The following is an 18,978-nucleotide window of genomic DNA, read 5'->3' as shown; positions in this document are numbered from 1 at the left end:
GGCAATTATCTTTAGTAGGATTTTAGTGCATAGAAGAACCATACATCAAGTGATTGAAGTCACATTTAGTTAAATTTCATTACAACCGAAGCCATTTACAGCTGCAATTAAGCCATTCACTTTTGACAGACTGCTTAGGAAAAAACTGGAAGGCTGCTGTTTGATATTACTGCTTGATAGAGCTAGCTCAAAGAGATCCGAGGAGGATGCGATTAGGGTGGGGAGGGGCAAGTAATGGATGGGAATGGTCATAAGGATTAGCATGGTCATGTGCCCTCAATGGTGGATAAGTAACCAAACGCCCTCAAGCTGTGTGCCTGCTCACACGCAGGTTCGGACTGGCCTATAGGGCAATGCCAAACCAAAAAACGCAAAATGCTAGTGTACCAGTTTTTATTTTATTTATTTTTTTTGGGTGAAAGCTGGCCACTTTTTTTTACCTATGTGGCCAGTTTGAGTTAATTCACTATGCGTCTAGTAGTTTTGACCATTGTTGAATATTCTTTAAATTGCACAATTTGCATCACAGTTTATCAAAAAACGCCCCCATGGGTACTATTCAGTTTGTCACAAAAGGAATGAATTGCCATTTGCAACTGTGGACCACTTTTTCATTGGTGCCTGAGACAACGTTATGCCCCGGTCTGACCCTGCTCCCATGACAGCTCTGTGCTACCTGTTAGTTGCCTAGTTGCATATTTGCAGAAAATCGGAGCGTAGGGTTGCCATATGAGTACATCTGGCAGCATGGAGTACATCTGGCGGGGGCCACAGTGCTTGATTGTTTTCATTGCACTGTCCTTATTCATTCTTGAGGGCTTTGTGGAGCAGTTTACTCTTGTACATCTGTATTTGGACGGGGCATTGACGTTGTGATTCTAATGGTTGCTCCATGCTCTATCCTTTAAAAGCCCACATGTATTTGTCTATTTGTAAGAATGGATGACCCACAGTTCGCATTCCGTTTCCTGCTTATTTTTTGTTTTTATTGTTTAAGTGCAGACCTAGCTCCAGAGCTGCGGAGTGCTGTACAATGTGTGTGTAGCCAGCATTTGGGCTGGCATCTTTTAACAGTGCAGTACTGTGAGGTCTGTGCGGTGGTATATGCATAAATTGTAATTGGTCCTTACCCCAATGTTTTGATGTCTTCACTTTAATCTTCTCATCCTCTTGGCATGTGGTGTGGCTGCACGTCACTTCAACCACTTATCCCTTTCCTTGCTCTTCCCCTTTCCAGACTCGGCCTGGACGAACTTGCGAAATAAAACGACCCAGTGGGCACTGCAAACAGTGTTAGCGACAGATGTGTCGCTGCAACTGGCAAATACTGGGTTTTTTCGACAACGAATCATGGTATGAACTTGTGATGGACTTTTGGGTCTCACAGGAGGATTCGACACCCAATCGCAAACCACAGATCTCTAACTCCATGAACAAGACTAATAAACCTATGTGCTAATTTGTCCAGCAAATCAGAGTCCTAGAATCTCCTAAAGGAATTCCGAGGCTCGTATCAAGTGGTTTAGGGGAAGTGTCTGCAACCTGTGGCCCTCCAGATGTTTTGGAGTACAACTCACATCACTAGTCTGCATAGTCCTGTGGAGGCGTCTTAGTTCAAAACATCTAAAGAGCCACAGGTTCCATGTTCCTACTCTATATATACCTCAGCTCACTTAATGTTTCATTTTGGGCTTTGCTAGTCTGCGTGGGAAGGAGTACACAAGGCAGGCTTACACTTGGATGATGAGGGTTTTTGGAGGTTTGGTGCAGCGTATTCAGAGAATGTGTACCTCTTTGGTGTTATTTTTTTGTTTCTTCGTCTTTACTGTTTTGTAGAACAATTCTGTGTCTCTGTGTTGAAAATTTATTTTCATTTTGTTGGGGAGCAAGCTCTTTATTTTGCCCTTTCCTTTTTGAGTCTCCTTTTAAAAATTAGTCAGTTTCGGTCCCCACCCACCCGAAAATTGTGTTCACGTTCCCAGTATCCCCCCTGCCTGTTCTCCAGTTGCTGTTCAATATTAGTTATTAGGATTTGGCTATGCCACTTTGTCCCAGACAATTATGGATGTTTTCAACCATAGGGGAGTTAATCAAATATTGTTGCTTGATAATTCAAGGCATACATTAGTTTTCAAAAATTGATTAGCATCGTTTCCTAATGAGAACTTTCTTGATTAGCAATTGTTCACGAATATTTGTCACCAGAAGTTATTTGTTCTTAAGACATTAAATGAGCAACAATACTGCATTTTTGTGTACCTCTGAAGAAATTAGTGAGAAGTGTCTGTAAAATGTAATGGTTAGCTGCATGAATGGACATAAATAGAAATGATAAAAAGGCTTTGAAAACAATTCAGTGCAAGGTCTTGTGCAGCTGGGTACAGTTGGTGTTGGACAGTGCAGTGTCGCGTATATTTTAGGCTTCACCCATCCTTTGCTATCCAAAGAGAAGTTCCATAAATCCAAAAGTTCACAATGTTAAAGGAAAGTCATAGCCTAAGACTAATTACGTAGAATAGTGTTGCAGCATGCAGTGTAATGGTGAACTTCAGGAGGACAAGATGGCCCTTTTCATTGCGTTAAATATCACTTTTAGGGTAGGGCAGGGCCGATAAAGCTCCTAAAGTACGAGCCATGCAGGCCCAATTGCAGTAATCCAGCTCTATGCACCAATGAAAGCGGTATTTAACGCTGTTGGTGCTCGGCGCTGCCATCTGGGGTGTAGATACTTTTTTTCATTTTTAAGAGAACCAGGCTTTCTTCAATTCATGCTTCCCTTAAAAAAAAAAGATTGCACATGTCTGCGATTGGAAATGACTCTTTCCAGGTTCTGGAGGTGATCACGTGAATGGGTAGCAGGAGGGAGGTTGCTGGGGGGCTTGTGGTGAGCCGTGGGTGGAGTTGTTGCGCTCCAGTGAAGTCTTGTCCTGCGACACCGCCTCTAGGGACGGGGCAAAGGCTGGGCAGAGGAACAGCAGCCTGGCATGAAATGCGGGCGGCTACTTGCAAATTTCGCTTGCATTCCAAGCCCCTGGATCGGACAGCTATCCGCATTTTGTTAATATACAAATGCATACATAATTGTGCAGAAAAGCAAGCTCTGTAGGCTCAGTGTATGGTATTTCAGATCTGTAGATGTACAAACTGGATGGATCTATTGATCATTATTTCGTGCAAAATTCTAGCTCGCTTTGTGTATTATGTAAGATTTCTCTGGTGCTGAGTCTGTTCACCCTGCCTGTTCTTTCTTGAAGGAGGAGTTACAGAAGCTACCTACAATTACCTACTAGTCCGCGGAGCGGACGCGGAGTGGCGGAGAGTGGCAGTCGTGCAGATTTCTCTGGTGCTGAGTCTGTTCACCCTGCCTGTTCTTTCTTGAAGGAGGAGTTACAGAAGCTACCTACAATTACCTACTAGTCCGCGGAGCGGACGCGGAGTGGCGGAGAGTGGCAGTCGTGCAGATTTCTCTGGTGCTGAGTCTGTTCACCCTGCCTGTTCTTTCTTGAAGGAGGAGTTACAGAAGCTACCTACAATTACCTACTAGTCCGCGGAGCGGACGCGGAGTGGCGGAGAGTGGCAGTCGTGCAGATTTCTCTGGTGCTGAGTCTGTTCACCCTGCCTGTTCTTTCTTGAAGGAGGAGTTACAGAAGCTACCTACAATTACCTACTAGTCCGCGGAGCGGACGCGGAGTGGCGGAGAGTGGCAGTCGTGCAGATTTCTCTGGTGCTGAGTCTGTTCACCCTGCCTGTTCTTTCTTGAAGGAGGAGTTACAGAAGCTACCTACAATTACCTACTAGTCCGCGGACGCGGAGTGGCGGAGAGTGGCAGTCGTGCAGTCATGACTGTCGTGACTGGATCGACTGCCCCCCCCTTGGTTCACCTAGAAGAAGAAAATGGCCGTTTACGAAGCTGGCGTGCACGCCAGCAAACTGACAAAACCTTGCTGCAAGATCCAGCCGAATCCATAAAGACTCTGTACAACCCAACAAATGCATTAAAACCTCCGAACAAAAAAGTTGGCAAAAAAGTGCTCAAACTTCCATCCCTACAGAAGGAAGATGACCCACTGATAAATGCGACTCAACAAGGACTCGCTGACCAAACACTCCTCCCAGTTCTGTCAAGCCATGCTCCAGAGCCACAATTTCAAGAAAAGACTATCGAGCCCTCTACTGCCTTCTCCTTCGAGTTCCCGTCCGCTCGCTTACCAGTTTTCCCCGGAGGGGGGACTGAGTTCGCAGTCGGTCGGCCATACCTCGATAAGGAGGAGGCTGAGTCTGAGCCGGGGAGCGGCGCCGGCTCCGCGAGTGGAGAACATCGAGGACGAGCCGTCTCGGAACACCGGAGTGCCGTTTCCACCCAAGCCGTCTTGGCGGCGTGTACCTCCGACGAAGGGCTTGAAGTCGGTCCCGAAACGAGACAGGCGGGGCTTGCGCCTACCTCGGCGACGGCGATTGCCCGCCTCGTCTCCGTCCAGGTGCACGCTGAGCCGACGGAGGCTGACGAGCTGAGCTCACCGGGGGCGACTGAGGGCCCCGAAACGCGGACGTCTGCTCTGGACGAGGACGCGGAGAATACACCCAACGCGGTGCCATCAGAGCAAGGGGCGAGAGGCCCTTCTGAACCATCCAAACTCCGCCCCCGATGCCCGCAGCAATTTACATTCCCGCTCGAAGACTCGTCAACAAATACAAATACAAAGATAAACATAAAAAAAGTTCACGATCATCGCCGACCCGAATCACTGAAAAAAGAAAGGAAAAAAAAAAAAAAAAACTTAAAAGCAAAAAGTAGCAAAGCAAGGCTACCAAAATCCCAAACAAATGAGCACACAACAAATCAACCTGCAAAAGAAAACTGCAAGAACAAAGAACCCATAACGAAACCCCGGGATTTCGCTCTCCTCCCATCGGGAAGCTTGAAAACTTTCTTCAAAAAAAAACTTCAAACTAAAAATGGTAATATCTCACTGACGGAGATAACGGACGCAGAACTTCTAGACGCAGTTCTTGAGCTACAACCACAAACTAAATTAAGAAGAACTGAAGAGGGCCCACCTTCCAGACCTGACCTTTTGAATTCAAAACACCCTACTATAGAAAAAAGATCACAACCTTTAATAGCTAAAGAAAACAAATTCATCTTTGGCCAAATGCCTCTACTCCCTGCACCTACGGAGTTTGTTTTCAATTTAAACTCGGCTGCGAACCAATCTTTTAACCCTTCACTGCCTTTAATAGATCCTCAGGCCTCTACAGCAACAGGTCTCCATCCTGTCGACGACACCTTACCTCAGTCGACGAACCAAAGAATTCAACTTCTGGAAGATGTAAGCTCGCCCTCCCTGGCTCTGACACGACAAATTGCTCCACAAAACAAATCAGAAAATATTTCTACTTGTGCAATGGAAATGATGATCCCAACCTCCAAAGAATCAGACACTCAACGTGAGTGCCACCAAGCTGCGCCTCAGACTCCACCTAGCGCTGACCCGAGAGCCATCAGAGAACCTTACCAAAATCCTGATTCCTGTTCGGACAGCCAAAGCGCTTCTATTCATATTACCCCTTTACATGAGCCTGCCCGCGTGTCTTCGTCAACTACTAAAGACGCATCATCAAAAAAGCCGGACTTATTCTCCTATATGTCGGCACTATCCATCGCCCTGGTCCCCTTTACTAAACTATACGAGTCACTGTATGACACCCTAAAGGACCATACCGTTCTGCAAGCGATGATTCACACTAAACTAATTTTCTTAGAAGGCCACATTACTGCCCAAAAAGAAACAGATCAACCACCAACAACAACCATGATGACCATAGAAACACGGCTCCAAGAAATCGAAGAATCACTGAGCCGTCTGGAGAAACATGTCCTTCCAAATACTCACAGGGAGGCACTCCCTGTCCCGGTCCAGTCCATTGATCAGACACTTGACACCCCGCAGACTTCCACTATTCGTACGAAAACGAAATTGTCTTTGAAAAAACCATCACTATTACCGCCACAAACCACAAACGGAGACGTTCCCAGTACCGTTTTGGTGATTGATGAAGAGGAATACTCAAACAAAACACCTTTACACCAACCTGAGCAACCCTACTCAATTTTTTCCACAAAATCAAAACCTCACACTTCTGTACCGCCTGCGAAAATCTCTGATTCAACCATGGCCCGTGCAAAAGTGACGGATCCAGCCGAAAAACTAGCCTCAGAGCCACATACTCATTGCACCGACCAAAACCACCTTTCCCATCAAGACTCGGCTTTGTTGACCTGTCTGTATTCACTTGCGAATAACGACTCAAAGACAGCAACAAATCCTACAGAGGACTCAAATTCCATCACAGATTTGACGAACCTCTCAGTATATTGTGATGAAATTACCTCTACGACGTCACCAATTCAACGGAGAGTACAGCTGGAAAACCATATTTCCTTTGATTTACATACAAAGACCCCTTCGTCACCCACCGCCTGTGATGAAAATCACGGGCCACAGTTCATGACCCTAGAAGAGAGACGAAAGAAGATCGAAATAACAACGTCAGCTAAAGCAAAGGCTCTCTCTACAAAAAAAAAATAGAGACTCCTTCCCCCCTCTGAATGAAAGAAAAGAAAATAACACCAATAAACCCCGCCTAGATCGGCGTTCGCGATTCTCAGCAGACTCTCAACAATTTCCAGACTCACAAGATTCCTCTCGACACTCTAGAAACACCTCATCATGGAAACGCTTGCGAGAGGATTCCCCCAAGAAAAACAAACATCACTCATCAAAGCTCATCGGCACAAAGATAACTCCTCCTCGTCAAACGACAAAAAAACAGGGCAAACCACCGGGGAAATGGATCCTAAAACTAGAACAAATAAGAGAAAACCGAGACAATGTCACCTTGAATAGAGGTGGTACGCTGACTCTGATTCATCTAATCCCCAAATTGACATGGATTTCGTCCGACGACTTGTGGTTAGTCGAACCTAGCCACCACCATGGAAGAGCTGAGTGTTACCTTCACATCGTCTCAAGAAAAGTCAAAGACAAACTGATCGACCGGAAAAAAGATTTTCTAAGTCTGGGCTACCACCTCTCGTCAAAAACTACGTTAACAGAAGAAAACTCTGATAAAATAAGGGAAACTACCGGAACCCGCCGTAAGAATTCGAAAAAAAACACCAGAGTTGAAAGTGAACACCGTAACTCTGAGACCTCACAGGCGCATCAAAACCTAGCTGATCGAGTAGACCCACCAAGTCGCCATTGCAGTTCAAAAGTGACCTTCTCAAACAAAACCAAATATGATTCACATCATACCTCAACAACACTGAATACCAAAAGAACAAATTCAAATTTAGAAAATCCCGAAGAAAAAATTAGTTTCCGCAAAGAACGACAAGAAAGCATCAGGAAGCTAAACAGAACCATCCAACGGGAAAAAAATGCTCCAAAAACATCTCCCGACACAAAATCAATTTCAGCCAGCTTCTGGGCATGGCTCCCAAAAGCTCTAGCATCACATCACTCAAAATAGCAACACAAGAACTTGACCGTCGCTCCACCTTCGTCGAAAAACTGCAACAAAACCCTTCTTGAACTCAAGCTTGCCTCCTGGAACACCAGAGGATTTAAACACCTCACCTCGCCCAGCGACACAAACTTGGGCTCCTTTGACATACTGTGTCTCCAGGAAACTTGGCTGACTAAACTACCAACACTTGATGGATATAACCTTTTTTTTGGCTCCAGCAGCGAAAGGCCCAATGGGCAGACCTTCCTCGGGCCTGCTTATCGGCCTCCGAATGGACAGAGGTCTCACAGCAATTAACATCATTGCTTCAAACTACTCGGTATTGGCACTTTTACTAACTTGGTCTTCACGATCACCAGACGGAGTTTACCAACATCCTACCTCCGTAGGAATTCTCAACACATACTGGAACCCGGCGGCAATTGACCAAAAGAACTTTATAAAACTGATTGAAAACATAATCGATGAAATACGGACGAAGTACAACACCTTTCACCTTATAATATGTGGTGACTTAAACTTGTGCTGCAACCAGAAAACTACCAACAAAAAATCCCTGAGTGAAGAGCGAGGAAACAAATGGACAAAACTGATGAACTCAAGAAAACTGCACAATCTTGACGCAGTATTTAAAAACACCAACAGATTACCAACTTGGTCAAATGGAGCACTAAACTCAACCATCGATTACACTTTTGTTTCGGAACCCATGTTACACCTAACGACTGCCTTCGACGTCGTTCACACATCATCGAGCGATCATAACATTCTTCAAACCACCTTGAAAACATCTTATTTCAATTCTGACAGGTACGAATCTGCGGTGGAACAAACTCCTCAAGGCACTAGAATACGCTTAACAGCGCATGACATTAGAGAACTCACAAACCGGTACACAAACTCGTGCCTACCACATACCCCCGATTTGGTCGATTATGGTCCACTACTAACTACCTACAGAACTTCGAGAGGTAAACTAAACCAAAAGAAGCAAGCGCCTCCTCACTCGTACGACAAAGTGATCGTCCAGAAACGAAGGATCTTCAGAAATGCCAAAAGAAACGCCCTAAAACTCTCGAGCAATGAAAGAACGCAAGCGATTAAAGATCTCACCAGGAACTACAAAAACTGGGTACGATCATACAGATGGCAACTTCACCAACAAGACGCAGAAGCCATACTAAAAGCGATTTGCCATAAAAATCCGAAAGAATTCTGGTCTCTGATGAACAAAACAACTTTACCGAATGGTCTGAACATCGCAAACAGCATCAGCGAATCCACCTGGGCTGCCCATTTTAACGCCCTTTTTGAGAAACCTTCATCTGATGAAACAGCTGGCACGAGCACTCAGGTGACCCAACCTATTGCTAAAAACATAAAAACCAAAGACTCCTGGACGAAACTCGACGATCTAGATGATATACGATCCATCTTGATTAATCTGAAAAAATCCAGGGCCCCGGGCCCCGACGGGATCTCAAACTTTGAACTAAAAACCCATCCGAAAGAGTGGGCAAAATTCATTAGATCAGTCTTCACAAGATGTATGGTTTCTCAATCGGTACCCCCTTCATGGCTCTCTGCCATTGTGGTTCCGATCTATAAAAAAGGAGACAAACAAGATCCTACAAACTATCGCCCCATCGCCTTACTGGACCCTATAGGGAAGGTCTTTGGAACACTACTCCTGAAAAAATTTCAAGCATGGGCTGCTAGTGCGCCTTGTAATGACCACTTCCAAGCAGGCTTTAAGAAGTCGTTAGGGACAGCTATTAACATCTTCATGATATCCACTTTGAAAGCCAAGGTAAAAGAGGGAAATCCGAAAATATACATGGCTTTCATCGACTTCTCTAAGGCTTTCGACTGAGTAGATCGTTCTAGACTTTGGGAAAAATTGTCATTATGGAACTGCCCAAGTGCTATTCTAAATCCGATCAAAGCCCTCCACACAGACACCAACATCAAGATTCGGCTGAATCAACTAGGAAGCCTTTCTTCTGAAATCGCAACCAGTAGAGGTGTTAAACAGGGCTGCCCTCTGGCCCCGGCACTCTTTCTCGCCTATATGGGAGACTTTCAACATACAGAATCCCGGATCAGGTCCTTTCCACCAAAACTTGCAAAAACGAACATCAGCAGACTATTTTACGCGGACGATCTTATCTTACTAGACATGACCCCGATAGGCCTTCAACGCCAACTCTCAAACCTACATGAGTTCTGTTCCGAAAACAATCTAGAAATTAACATCGAAAAAACAAAGATAATGGTGATGGAAGGCCAGTCACAGAAACAGGAAAAATTCAACTGGACTATTGAGAAAACAACGATTGAAAAAGTTAAAAACTACAAATATTTGGGTGCGTTCCTCGATACTACAATAAAAGAATCAGCAATGCAAGAAAACCTCTGGGATAAAATTCGCACCCTAGCCACAAAGGGAAAAGCCATTGACAAAAAATTTGGGAAATTTTCGACAATTCCTCTCTTAAACTTCTACAAAGCAAAGGTGGTCCCTTCCGTGACATACGCTGCTGAAGCCATGCCTTACCTTCCTAAAACTCTCTGCCTACTTCTGGAGATCGACTCTCTTTCTACCAAACTCAACTCCTATACCACTGATCCGTCGAGAATTGAGTCTGTTATCCCTCCGGAGTACGGTCGATTGCAACTCAATTAAGCTTTACAGAAAATGCATACTTCCAAACGGTACTTTCGCTCACGGCCTGATCCTTAAAGAATTACAAACATCAACCTGCAAAATGCTGACTCAGTGGAAAAAAGAAAACGCATACCTACTAAACACAATAGAGTGCACTGAAGACGAACTGATTAACAATCCATCAAGGATACTTAAAAAACTAAAAGAAATGGATTGGATCAATACACTAAATACAACAACTAACTACAAACTCACCTCACATTTGCCGCCAATGGCAACGAAACTGAATACCTTACAAAACTATATTAAAAAATTCCCGAGCCGAGCAGCACGCAACTTGATAATGCGAGCAAGACTAAACCTCCTTGATACAAATGAAATACGACACATCAGAGGCTTGTCAGAATCAAACAGTTGCAGATTCTGTAATACAGAAAAGGAATCACTGCGCCATTTATTGCTTTCATGCCCAGACACAAAAGAGATCCGTTTGCCCTACCTTAAAACTTTTCTGCTACATTCTTTCATGACTGATGAAGACACTTGGTGGGCTCGGCTGATTGGCGGCCACCGAACAACATGGCAACTGGCGACCTTCAAGATCTTACAACAGTTAACAGAAAAGCTAGAACTCAAACGAAAGGAACACAACTAGGATTCTCTGTCCTCAGACTTAACATTGCAAGTACAAATGTTGCAAAAAAATCAATTATTTGATTAAAAATTGCAAAATAAAAAAAATTATGTAAGAGGGAAGAAAGTAAGACTAAGCAGAGTGGATGGCGTAGTAGGCAGAGAAGTGGGCAAATTCTGTGTAATATTGTAAATTTGCGGCCATCTTACTTTTAGGGTAGCTGTTATAGGGCAACCAGGTGATAACATAGAATGTGAAGGCGTTTCGGAACGTGTGTTGAGCACCTGTTGCACAGATGTTGCTGAAAGGTACAAATTGGACTAATGTTGTGAGCCCCTCAAGGGTTTTCCCACCTGGATTATAAACCAAGAATGATTCCGTTTCACAGAATAAGTCATATAGATACATTCTTTAGCCATCCTTGCAATATTCCGCTCTTACTGTTATTTCAGCTGCGTTGGCATGAAACGTAAATAGCACAGGATCCTTGGGAGATACATCACTGGCGGGGTGAACAGAAAGCTTGTTGAGTAATAGTAGTGAAGAACGAAGACATGCAGGGGGACTCAACAGGTGTTCCTTCCTATCGTCACACCAGCTGGTATTTGTGTGTGCTATTTTGGCCGCAAGCTATTTCTTAACTGCCTGCCCAAGAGCAGTGCCTGCAATGTAACACACCTCTGTTACCTTCATCAGCATTCTTTAAACCCTACTGCATAGGAATCTGCTCTCTGGGTAATGCCCGGTTTGATCAGTTGTGCTGCCGACCCGCTCTGCTTAGACTAAGATCCAGTCTAAACTCCCAGTGGGTTTTATTTTTTTGGGCATCCTCAAGCATGGAAGAAAGGGGGACAAGGTATATGTGTAAAATGATGCTATTTTCTTTAGTGACTACTGTAATCCTAATCCGTCTTCCTTTTTCTGTCATGCTGAAACTTTGCCATGGATATTCAAGTAGGCCATACACATACGAGTACAAGGAGAATCAGGGTAAAGACTCAAGGACCAGGATCAGAGCAAAACGGCAGACTTCAAGGCTTCAGAGTTTCACTCTGCAACAGGAGCAGTTGCAATGCTTTGCATCGCTCTGCATTACTCTTGCCCAGCAGCGTGATTACATTCGATGTCCTCTAGTACCCTGTGTCCATGTTTCACTTTTTGCTACCCTACCCCACAAGTGCCCTATAGACGGGAGCGTGTTAATTTTTTCTAGGATATTCCATTTAGGAGCATCCTTGCCTATGGTTACTATTGTCTGCGGTTTTGGCCTCTGTTGCTACTGTGGCAGCTGTTGCTGCATTTAGTTTCAGCCATCTTGAGTGCCCTGCATTCTCCAGACCCCATAAGTCCAGACATTTATATAAATAAAGGGCTAAAATTGAGATCTTCCTTGCGCCGTGCTCAACACCCACAGTTCTCTTTGAAACTCGACTCTGTCTTTGGCTTTGCTTATAACATTTAGCCTTGCACTTTTGGTACCATCTAACATAAAAGTCTCATTTCCATAAAGTTGTTGTGGGCTCTGTTGATGGGGGTTAGTTTCCTGGTGATGTGTTTGGAAAGGTGAAGCAAGAAAATAACCGCTGATATGCCTAGTTTAATTTACTGTGTATGTAGCAAATTATTTTAGGCAAACTGTTGAATTGTAGTTGTTTAATGCCTGTTAATTGGTTTGTACAAAGTACCTTGTCAAATGTGCATCACCTAGTCGCAACCAAAAACCCGACTCAAACGCCATCTGAGACCAGCACCACATCACCAGGTTGGAAACAAAGAACTGTAAGAGGGGGGTCGGGGGTGAGGGGTGAGAACAGAAAACCAACCCTTTTCAAGTATGCAACATGTCTCGAACAATTTACCATTGCTTAGACTAGCACCCTCCCCCCTGCACTCGAGGAATTACCTGGATACCCTCCTCTTCAAATGCTTGCTAATTGCTGATCGCTCCACTAAACTCCAATTATTCCCTATAGCTCCATCCCTCCCCACTAGCCATCCCAGCTCCTCAGCTACCCATGCACCCTAACTTGTAACCCCCTATGTGCACACCCTATGCACAGTACGCCATAGCTTCCAAGATGGGCTTAACCTTTTAAAATGCATATATACAACGAAGAGGGGCTGCTCAATTCGTTGTCAAAAAAATGCATACACCTCAGACAGCCTAATGAAGATGCAAGTATGACTGCAGCTAATCAGAAGGTGTTGAAGCAACTTGCTAACATTGAAGGCGAGTATCGGAAGATAACTGGTGATTTGTCTGCCTTGACAAACCACTCACAGGCACCGACGACCTAGAGTGCTGAGCATCATATTAACAATGCTGCCAGAGGGTTGAACATCCACCTTCATAACAGAAACCACACCTTGATGAGGGCTGCTAAAATATTTCGGGTCAACAACAAATTCTGGATATTCCTTTTAGTTCTCAACCGGTTTGGGTTATCCACAGAGGACAAACTAAAAGGAAAAGGGTCTACTTAAATGGCCAGGTCTGAGTGGTTCTCACCTGACTTAAGACTTTTTAGACCGTCTCAAGCCAGGTCTGACAAACTGATGAGTTTTGCAGCTTCCTAGAGCAAAATAAACGACAGTTGCCTGGCTTTGAACACACAAAGGAACACATTTGTTATGGGGACGGCCAACAGGTAGGGATCCCAGGTGCCTTTGGTACAAAAGAGCAGAATTTATCTCTAGTACAGGCCGCAGATCTGTGTGATCATTGTGAGTGTCAAACGAACATGCTGGCATTTCGTTTTTCCCCCCGCTCGTGTCCCCGCAATTATATGCGGGGGTCCCCTCCACACTGCAGCTTGCCCTCCCCCATAAATCCCTAATAATTTTTAGTACCCTAAACTCCTCCAGCCCCCATATAATTTGCGGGGAAATGTGCAACTCGCAATGCAGCATTTTCCATTTTAGAATTGTTTTGCAGCAGAATTATGGGCTAATACACTGGCGCAGCAGGTAAGTAGAAGCACAGGACAGTGCGCCACAGGCACATGCTCTCCAGGCCAGCCTCTCAATTGTCATCCATGGAACACTCAACCGTGAACTGACACAGTATCAGTCTCCTTTGTGTATATATTAAAACTAACCGTTATACGCTTTGATTACAGATTTTGATTTGAGAAAGTAAATATTGAAGTTGTAATAGTACGCAAAGTTTTGTTTAGATTTCAGCCCATTCTTTGGGCAAAGCGTGAGCCTGTGGTTCGCTCAGGGGTAACCCTGGGAGTCTAGTTTTGCCTCACTGGTGTAACAATGAAAAAGAAAAATGTTGCAAAAATTGCTTATTTCAGCCCCAAAATATTGAAAGTCCAACAAATTTGAATTTGGAAAATTTTTGAAAGTGCAGAGTTTTCGGCCCATGGGCAGATGTACTACATGATTCGGAAGAAATTAAAAACCTGATTTTTTATTTTTAACAGTGCAGTTCAGCTGTAATTTAGTTTTGCCTTCAAATTATTGAAGCAAGCATTAAAAACTTGAATTTGGGAAAATTGGCAATCAGACAACCAAGGTCATGGCCTATGCATTAAATTAGCTGATTGCTTTCTCTTAACCAGGCAGTCAAGCTTGTGATTCAGTTGGGTCCTCCAAACTCTACTTCTGCCCAACCCACTTTAAAACCACACTTCAGGAACCTGGACTGGGGGCCTCTAATCCATAGGTTTATGCTGTTCTGAGCGGCGACTTGTATATGATGTAAGGCTGCAGCCGCTGGCCCACCTTGGTTTCCTTGCTTGCCAGTCCTCACTAGCGAGTGTCCTTCACTTATCACTAGTTTCAGTCAGCTGGCCTTTGGACTTTATAATAAGGTCTGTCCCATCGGAAAAACATGCAGTTTGTTAACATTTCAAACATCATCCATCTCGGAAATGCTTCCCAAGAAAATGACTACCCTGTTTCAGGTTGCTGTCAACAAACCCAATGAGTTGTGCTATTGGCCAAATCTTAAGTTTAGGTACGACATTAGATTTGCAAAATGTTTATTTCAAATTTCATATTAGAATGTGTATAGCCTGCTCCATTACAATTGCAACTACTTGGCATCTGCTTAGTATGACTGACATTCATGTCTAGGTATTTTATTACTTCATGTTAGATTTTCAAGATGGTGGATTTTCAAAATTCACGTTTGCATCAAATGTGAGAATGAATCAACCTGTCCTAGTTACAATTTTAACTAATGTATTCTGCATGAGAATGTAAATCCGTTTTTTCATAATCTTGTAGTGAATGTCTTCAGAATAACACATTGTGTTTAACAAAAGCTAAAACTTGAATCCTCCATCTGTTTCATAATAAAATAAGGTTAGCGAAGAACATTTGTTCTCCGTGCACTCATTTTGGCATGAATCGCCAAACTGGTTTCACAGAATGTTTAAGCTTTTCTAGATAAAAAGGAACACTTAGTTCATGCTCTGAGGTTACCAGAGCAAAAATATATTTTAAATGTAATGGCTATCCGGCTTTATCGGCATTACCCTTGAAACTAGCAATAAATACTTTTGTTTACTTCATTCAGTGTCAAATACAATTTTGAAAACGGGGTTGATCGATGGTTGTATGCATTTTGCGTGTTTGCAAGTAATGTCAAAGCAATGGGTTTGAAAGCACATTTGTGAATATACTGCTGTTTTATTGCGAATAGGTTCTAGGCATAGGTAGCTTGCATTGGATTTTAAGCTTTTCAATCACAGGTATATTTTTTGCTGTGTGCAAGATTGGAAAGCACTCATTATGGCATGACAAGTTTTATAAAATATGCTCAGAACTGAGCTTTTAGCTAGTTTTCTTAGCTGTGCTTGTTTTGCATCCAGTTGAAATATCCATTCACTTTAAATATTAGGAAGAAATCTTGACGGATTCAGGGGAGGTGGTTCTACGAGAACAGGAAAGCGCAAGGCTCTACGTTTTTCTTATGATAAATGCCTGTTTATATTCTTTCTTTTAAGACTGGGCATTTACGCAATATGCTGCCAAATGTAAGTTAACAAGCGTGAAAGGGGGCAGCTCTATAAGCCCTGTAAACTTCCACTGGGAACAATGTACAGGAAGATGTGGCCTCGAGTGCCTGGGTAGCATGCAACAAGTATCGCCTTCAGTTAATTATACAGCTGCCTCAAAGTTGAGCTTTCTTGAATGATATCGTCATTTTACACCATTCATAATTAGTTTGATTTTAATTTGTATGATTAAGTTTTGCTTAGTCAATTTTCTGTGTTTAATACAAATATTCTATTTTCTTTTATAGGGCCTATTCCTTGGTGGATTCCAGCCAAGTGTCCACATTCTTGATTTCCATACTCTTAATAGTCTATGGCAGCTTCAGGTAAGAGGTATTTTAGAACGTCTACACCGAAAGTTGTTTAATCTGCAGACTATTTTCTATGGAATTACTGTAACTGAGTAGCACACAGGCTTGTAAGGGACAACAATGGTGTCTTTCTGGGGGGACAACTTTTCTTGGTTAAGGAGGCTGCATATTTTCCCAATTTGCAAAAAAAGGAGCCCTTATATACAGTCTTGACATGTAGGCATGTTATGTGGACTTGTACCGCGCACTACTGCCACTTGTGTGGTCTCTTGGCACTCTTTGGCCGTTCTGCAATGGAAGGAGGTTTGGGGTGTTTGTTGAGAAGAGCTTTGTGCTGTTGGGAGCTTCCTGAACAGGCTCTGGAACATCTCAGCATAACCTGCCACTCTTTCCACAGACTGGGCTTCTCCTTCAGTTACAAGAAGTCCCACATGAGACCATCTCAAAGACTCCATTTCATTGGAGCAGTACTGGATGCATCCTTGGGAAAAGCCTCACCACCCGAGGTGAGGGCGCTGCACATTCTGCAGTGGGTCACTTAATTCCAGAGTGCCCAGCATCTTTCGGCTTTCGATTTTCTAAGGCTGCTCGGCCTCATGGCATCCTGCATTTTCCTGGTGGCACAGGTTCACTTGAGAATGGCTCTTAGGACAGAGTGGTCTTTATTCTCGGGCAGGATGACGGACCTCCATCAGGTTGAGCAGGGTTGCGCAGGACCTTCTGTTGTGGACTTGCGAAGACAACATTCTGAAGGGTGAACCGTTTTGGTAGCCATGGCCAGAGATAACAGTAGTTAAAGACGCCTCATTCACGTATGTGTGGGAGCACACTGCATCAATCTGACAGTCATCAGACGTTTGTCTCCTTTGGATTTCAAACTACACATCAATCTTTTGGAGCTGAGGGTAATCAGACTAGCCCTGAAAGCCTTTCTGCCCTCTGTTACGGGGAAAGAAGGTCCTGATAATGACTGACGGCACAGTGGCTATGTACTACCTCAACAAGAGAGGTGATGTAGGGTCACTACCACTGTGCAGAGAGCCAATGTAGCACTGGTTCTGTGCAATTCAAGGAGCAGTCTCCCCGTCTGCTTTTAATCTAGCCGGAGTGGAGAACGCGGCGGCGAACGCTCTGAGGATGAGTGGGAACTAGCAGAGGAATCCTTCAATAGCACCTCACCATTTGGGGAACCGCTCAAGTAGATGTGTTGGTGACGAGTGCCAACCGGAAGTACGACCTGTACTGCTCTAGGGAATTTCCCCCAAGAAGAGCTCTAGGGGACCCGTTCGTAGTGGACTGGTAGTTTCCACTTCTGTACGAGTTTCCGCCAGTCACTGTCATTCCTCATGTGATCAGGTGGTTGAGAAAGTTTGGGAAATCCATGATCCTATTTGCTCCAGATTGGGCCCGGAGGACGTGGCAGCCGGACCTTCTGGGCATGTCATATGCTCACCAATATCTCTTCTGCAAAGAGGATCTTCTCACGTGGTGTTGGGTGTCCTGACCCACGTTTAAGCTACCCTGCTACAACATTTGGTGCTGTGGGCTTAGAAAATTCAAGATGGCGGAAAACCCACATGTGCGCTGAAATCCAGGAAAGCTGCGCAGTTTGTGCGCCCACCAAAATGGTTGCCTCACTTGCCACCCACCAGTGCGAGAATGAAAGGCCGGGTTGCCATGAGGGAAATGGGTTGACAAAGGAAAAACAGTAGCGCCGGTTAGCTTCAAAGCGCTTTAAAACCACCATTGGACTACCCGCACAGTAGTCTGAAACCATTGGGAATGGCAATGCTGATTGCCAAATGCAACCTAGAATTGTGGGGAATTCATTTCTTAAATCCCAAAAATGGGTGCAGTACCAGTACTCACCACTATCCAAAAGCCGGCGTTTTAAAACCACTCTGTGTGTTTTTCTGAAGGCAAGCAAAATGCCTATTTCAAACCTTGCAACATGTGCAAAATATTCACTGAACACCAGCAGACAGGTGGCAGAATGGAGTTTTGTGTGCCTACAAAATCTGGGAAATGAAGAGCCCAAAAACAATGCTTATAACAAAAATGCTATGGAGTCAGCAGCTTAAGCCTAACTACAACTGGATTTAAAGACACTAAAATCGAAAATGTTAAATTAAATGAGTGACCTATGTTTGGTGTCACATGCCTTTGTAACTGTTGAAATGTCATAGTTTTGCACTTAGAATCAGCATTCTAGCTGCATGTGTAAAATTACAAGTTATTTTAAAAGCAACAAAAAGTTAGCTGAAGGTCCGGCTTAAGGAACTGAATTCTGCCTGGCAACTACCCCCAGCAGCAGTGAAACTTGAGTCACCACTGTGTTCCCAGGCCATCTGCCCTTTTGCTGCTCACACAAAGGATATGCCATCTATCTGATAATTGAATTATCTGTGCTCTGCAAGAGAGTGAACAAAGCCCTCTTCACTCAGGCAAAGGTTTTTATTACCGCAGTCGTAAATTGTAGCTTCCTCTTGGCAGGAGCTGGGAGGAGCACTGCCTGTGAGAGCAAGCTGGCTTGGCAGAACTGGAAAGAACCAGAAATTCAACCTTGTGCTGAGGGTAAACCACCCCCCTTTGGAGCCAGAACATAACTTTAAAAAGATGAATAACTCATAGAGCGGACATGTGAAAATTTTATAAATGATACCATAATTCTTGTGATTTTTCTGCCCACAGTTTAAGACGTGGTAGGAACCGGTGGTATGTTCAGGGGGGTTTTAGCGGAAAAGTGGATATTACTCTAAATGTGTGCATGTTAAAAATCTGAAACTTCATCAGTTAATGTCCCTACCCCCTGCACACATG

General features: G+C 44.1%; 1 protein-coding gene across 1 annotated transcript in view; it reads left to right on the top strand.

The window, feature by feature from the left end:
- The window catches only part of SPPL3 (signal peptide peptidase like 3), a 574,818-nt gene that overhangs the window by 165,209 nt on the left and 390,631 nt on the right, over positions 1-18,978 (top strand). The window contains exon 2 of the mRNA XM_069619781.1: positions 16,096-16,173. Coding sequence (XP_069475882.1) covers positions 16,096-16,173 — 78 coding nt within the window. The remainder of the gene's footprint in view (positions 1-16,095; positions 16,174-18,978) is intronic.

This window comes from Ambystoma mexicanum, chromosome 10, assembly GCF_040938575.1.
Source record: "Ambystoma mexicanum isolate Mex_15411 chromosome 10, UKY_AmexF1_1, whole genome shotgun sequence".
Classification (NCBI taxonomy): domain Eukaryota; kingdom Metazoa; phylum Chordata; class Amphibia; order Caudata; family Ambystomatidae; genus Ambystoma; species Ambystoma mexicanum.
Note: the sequence above shows the minus strand (reverse complement) of the source record. Positions and strands in the feature narration are given on the sequence as shown.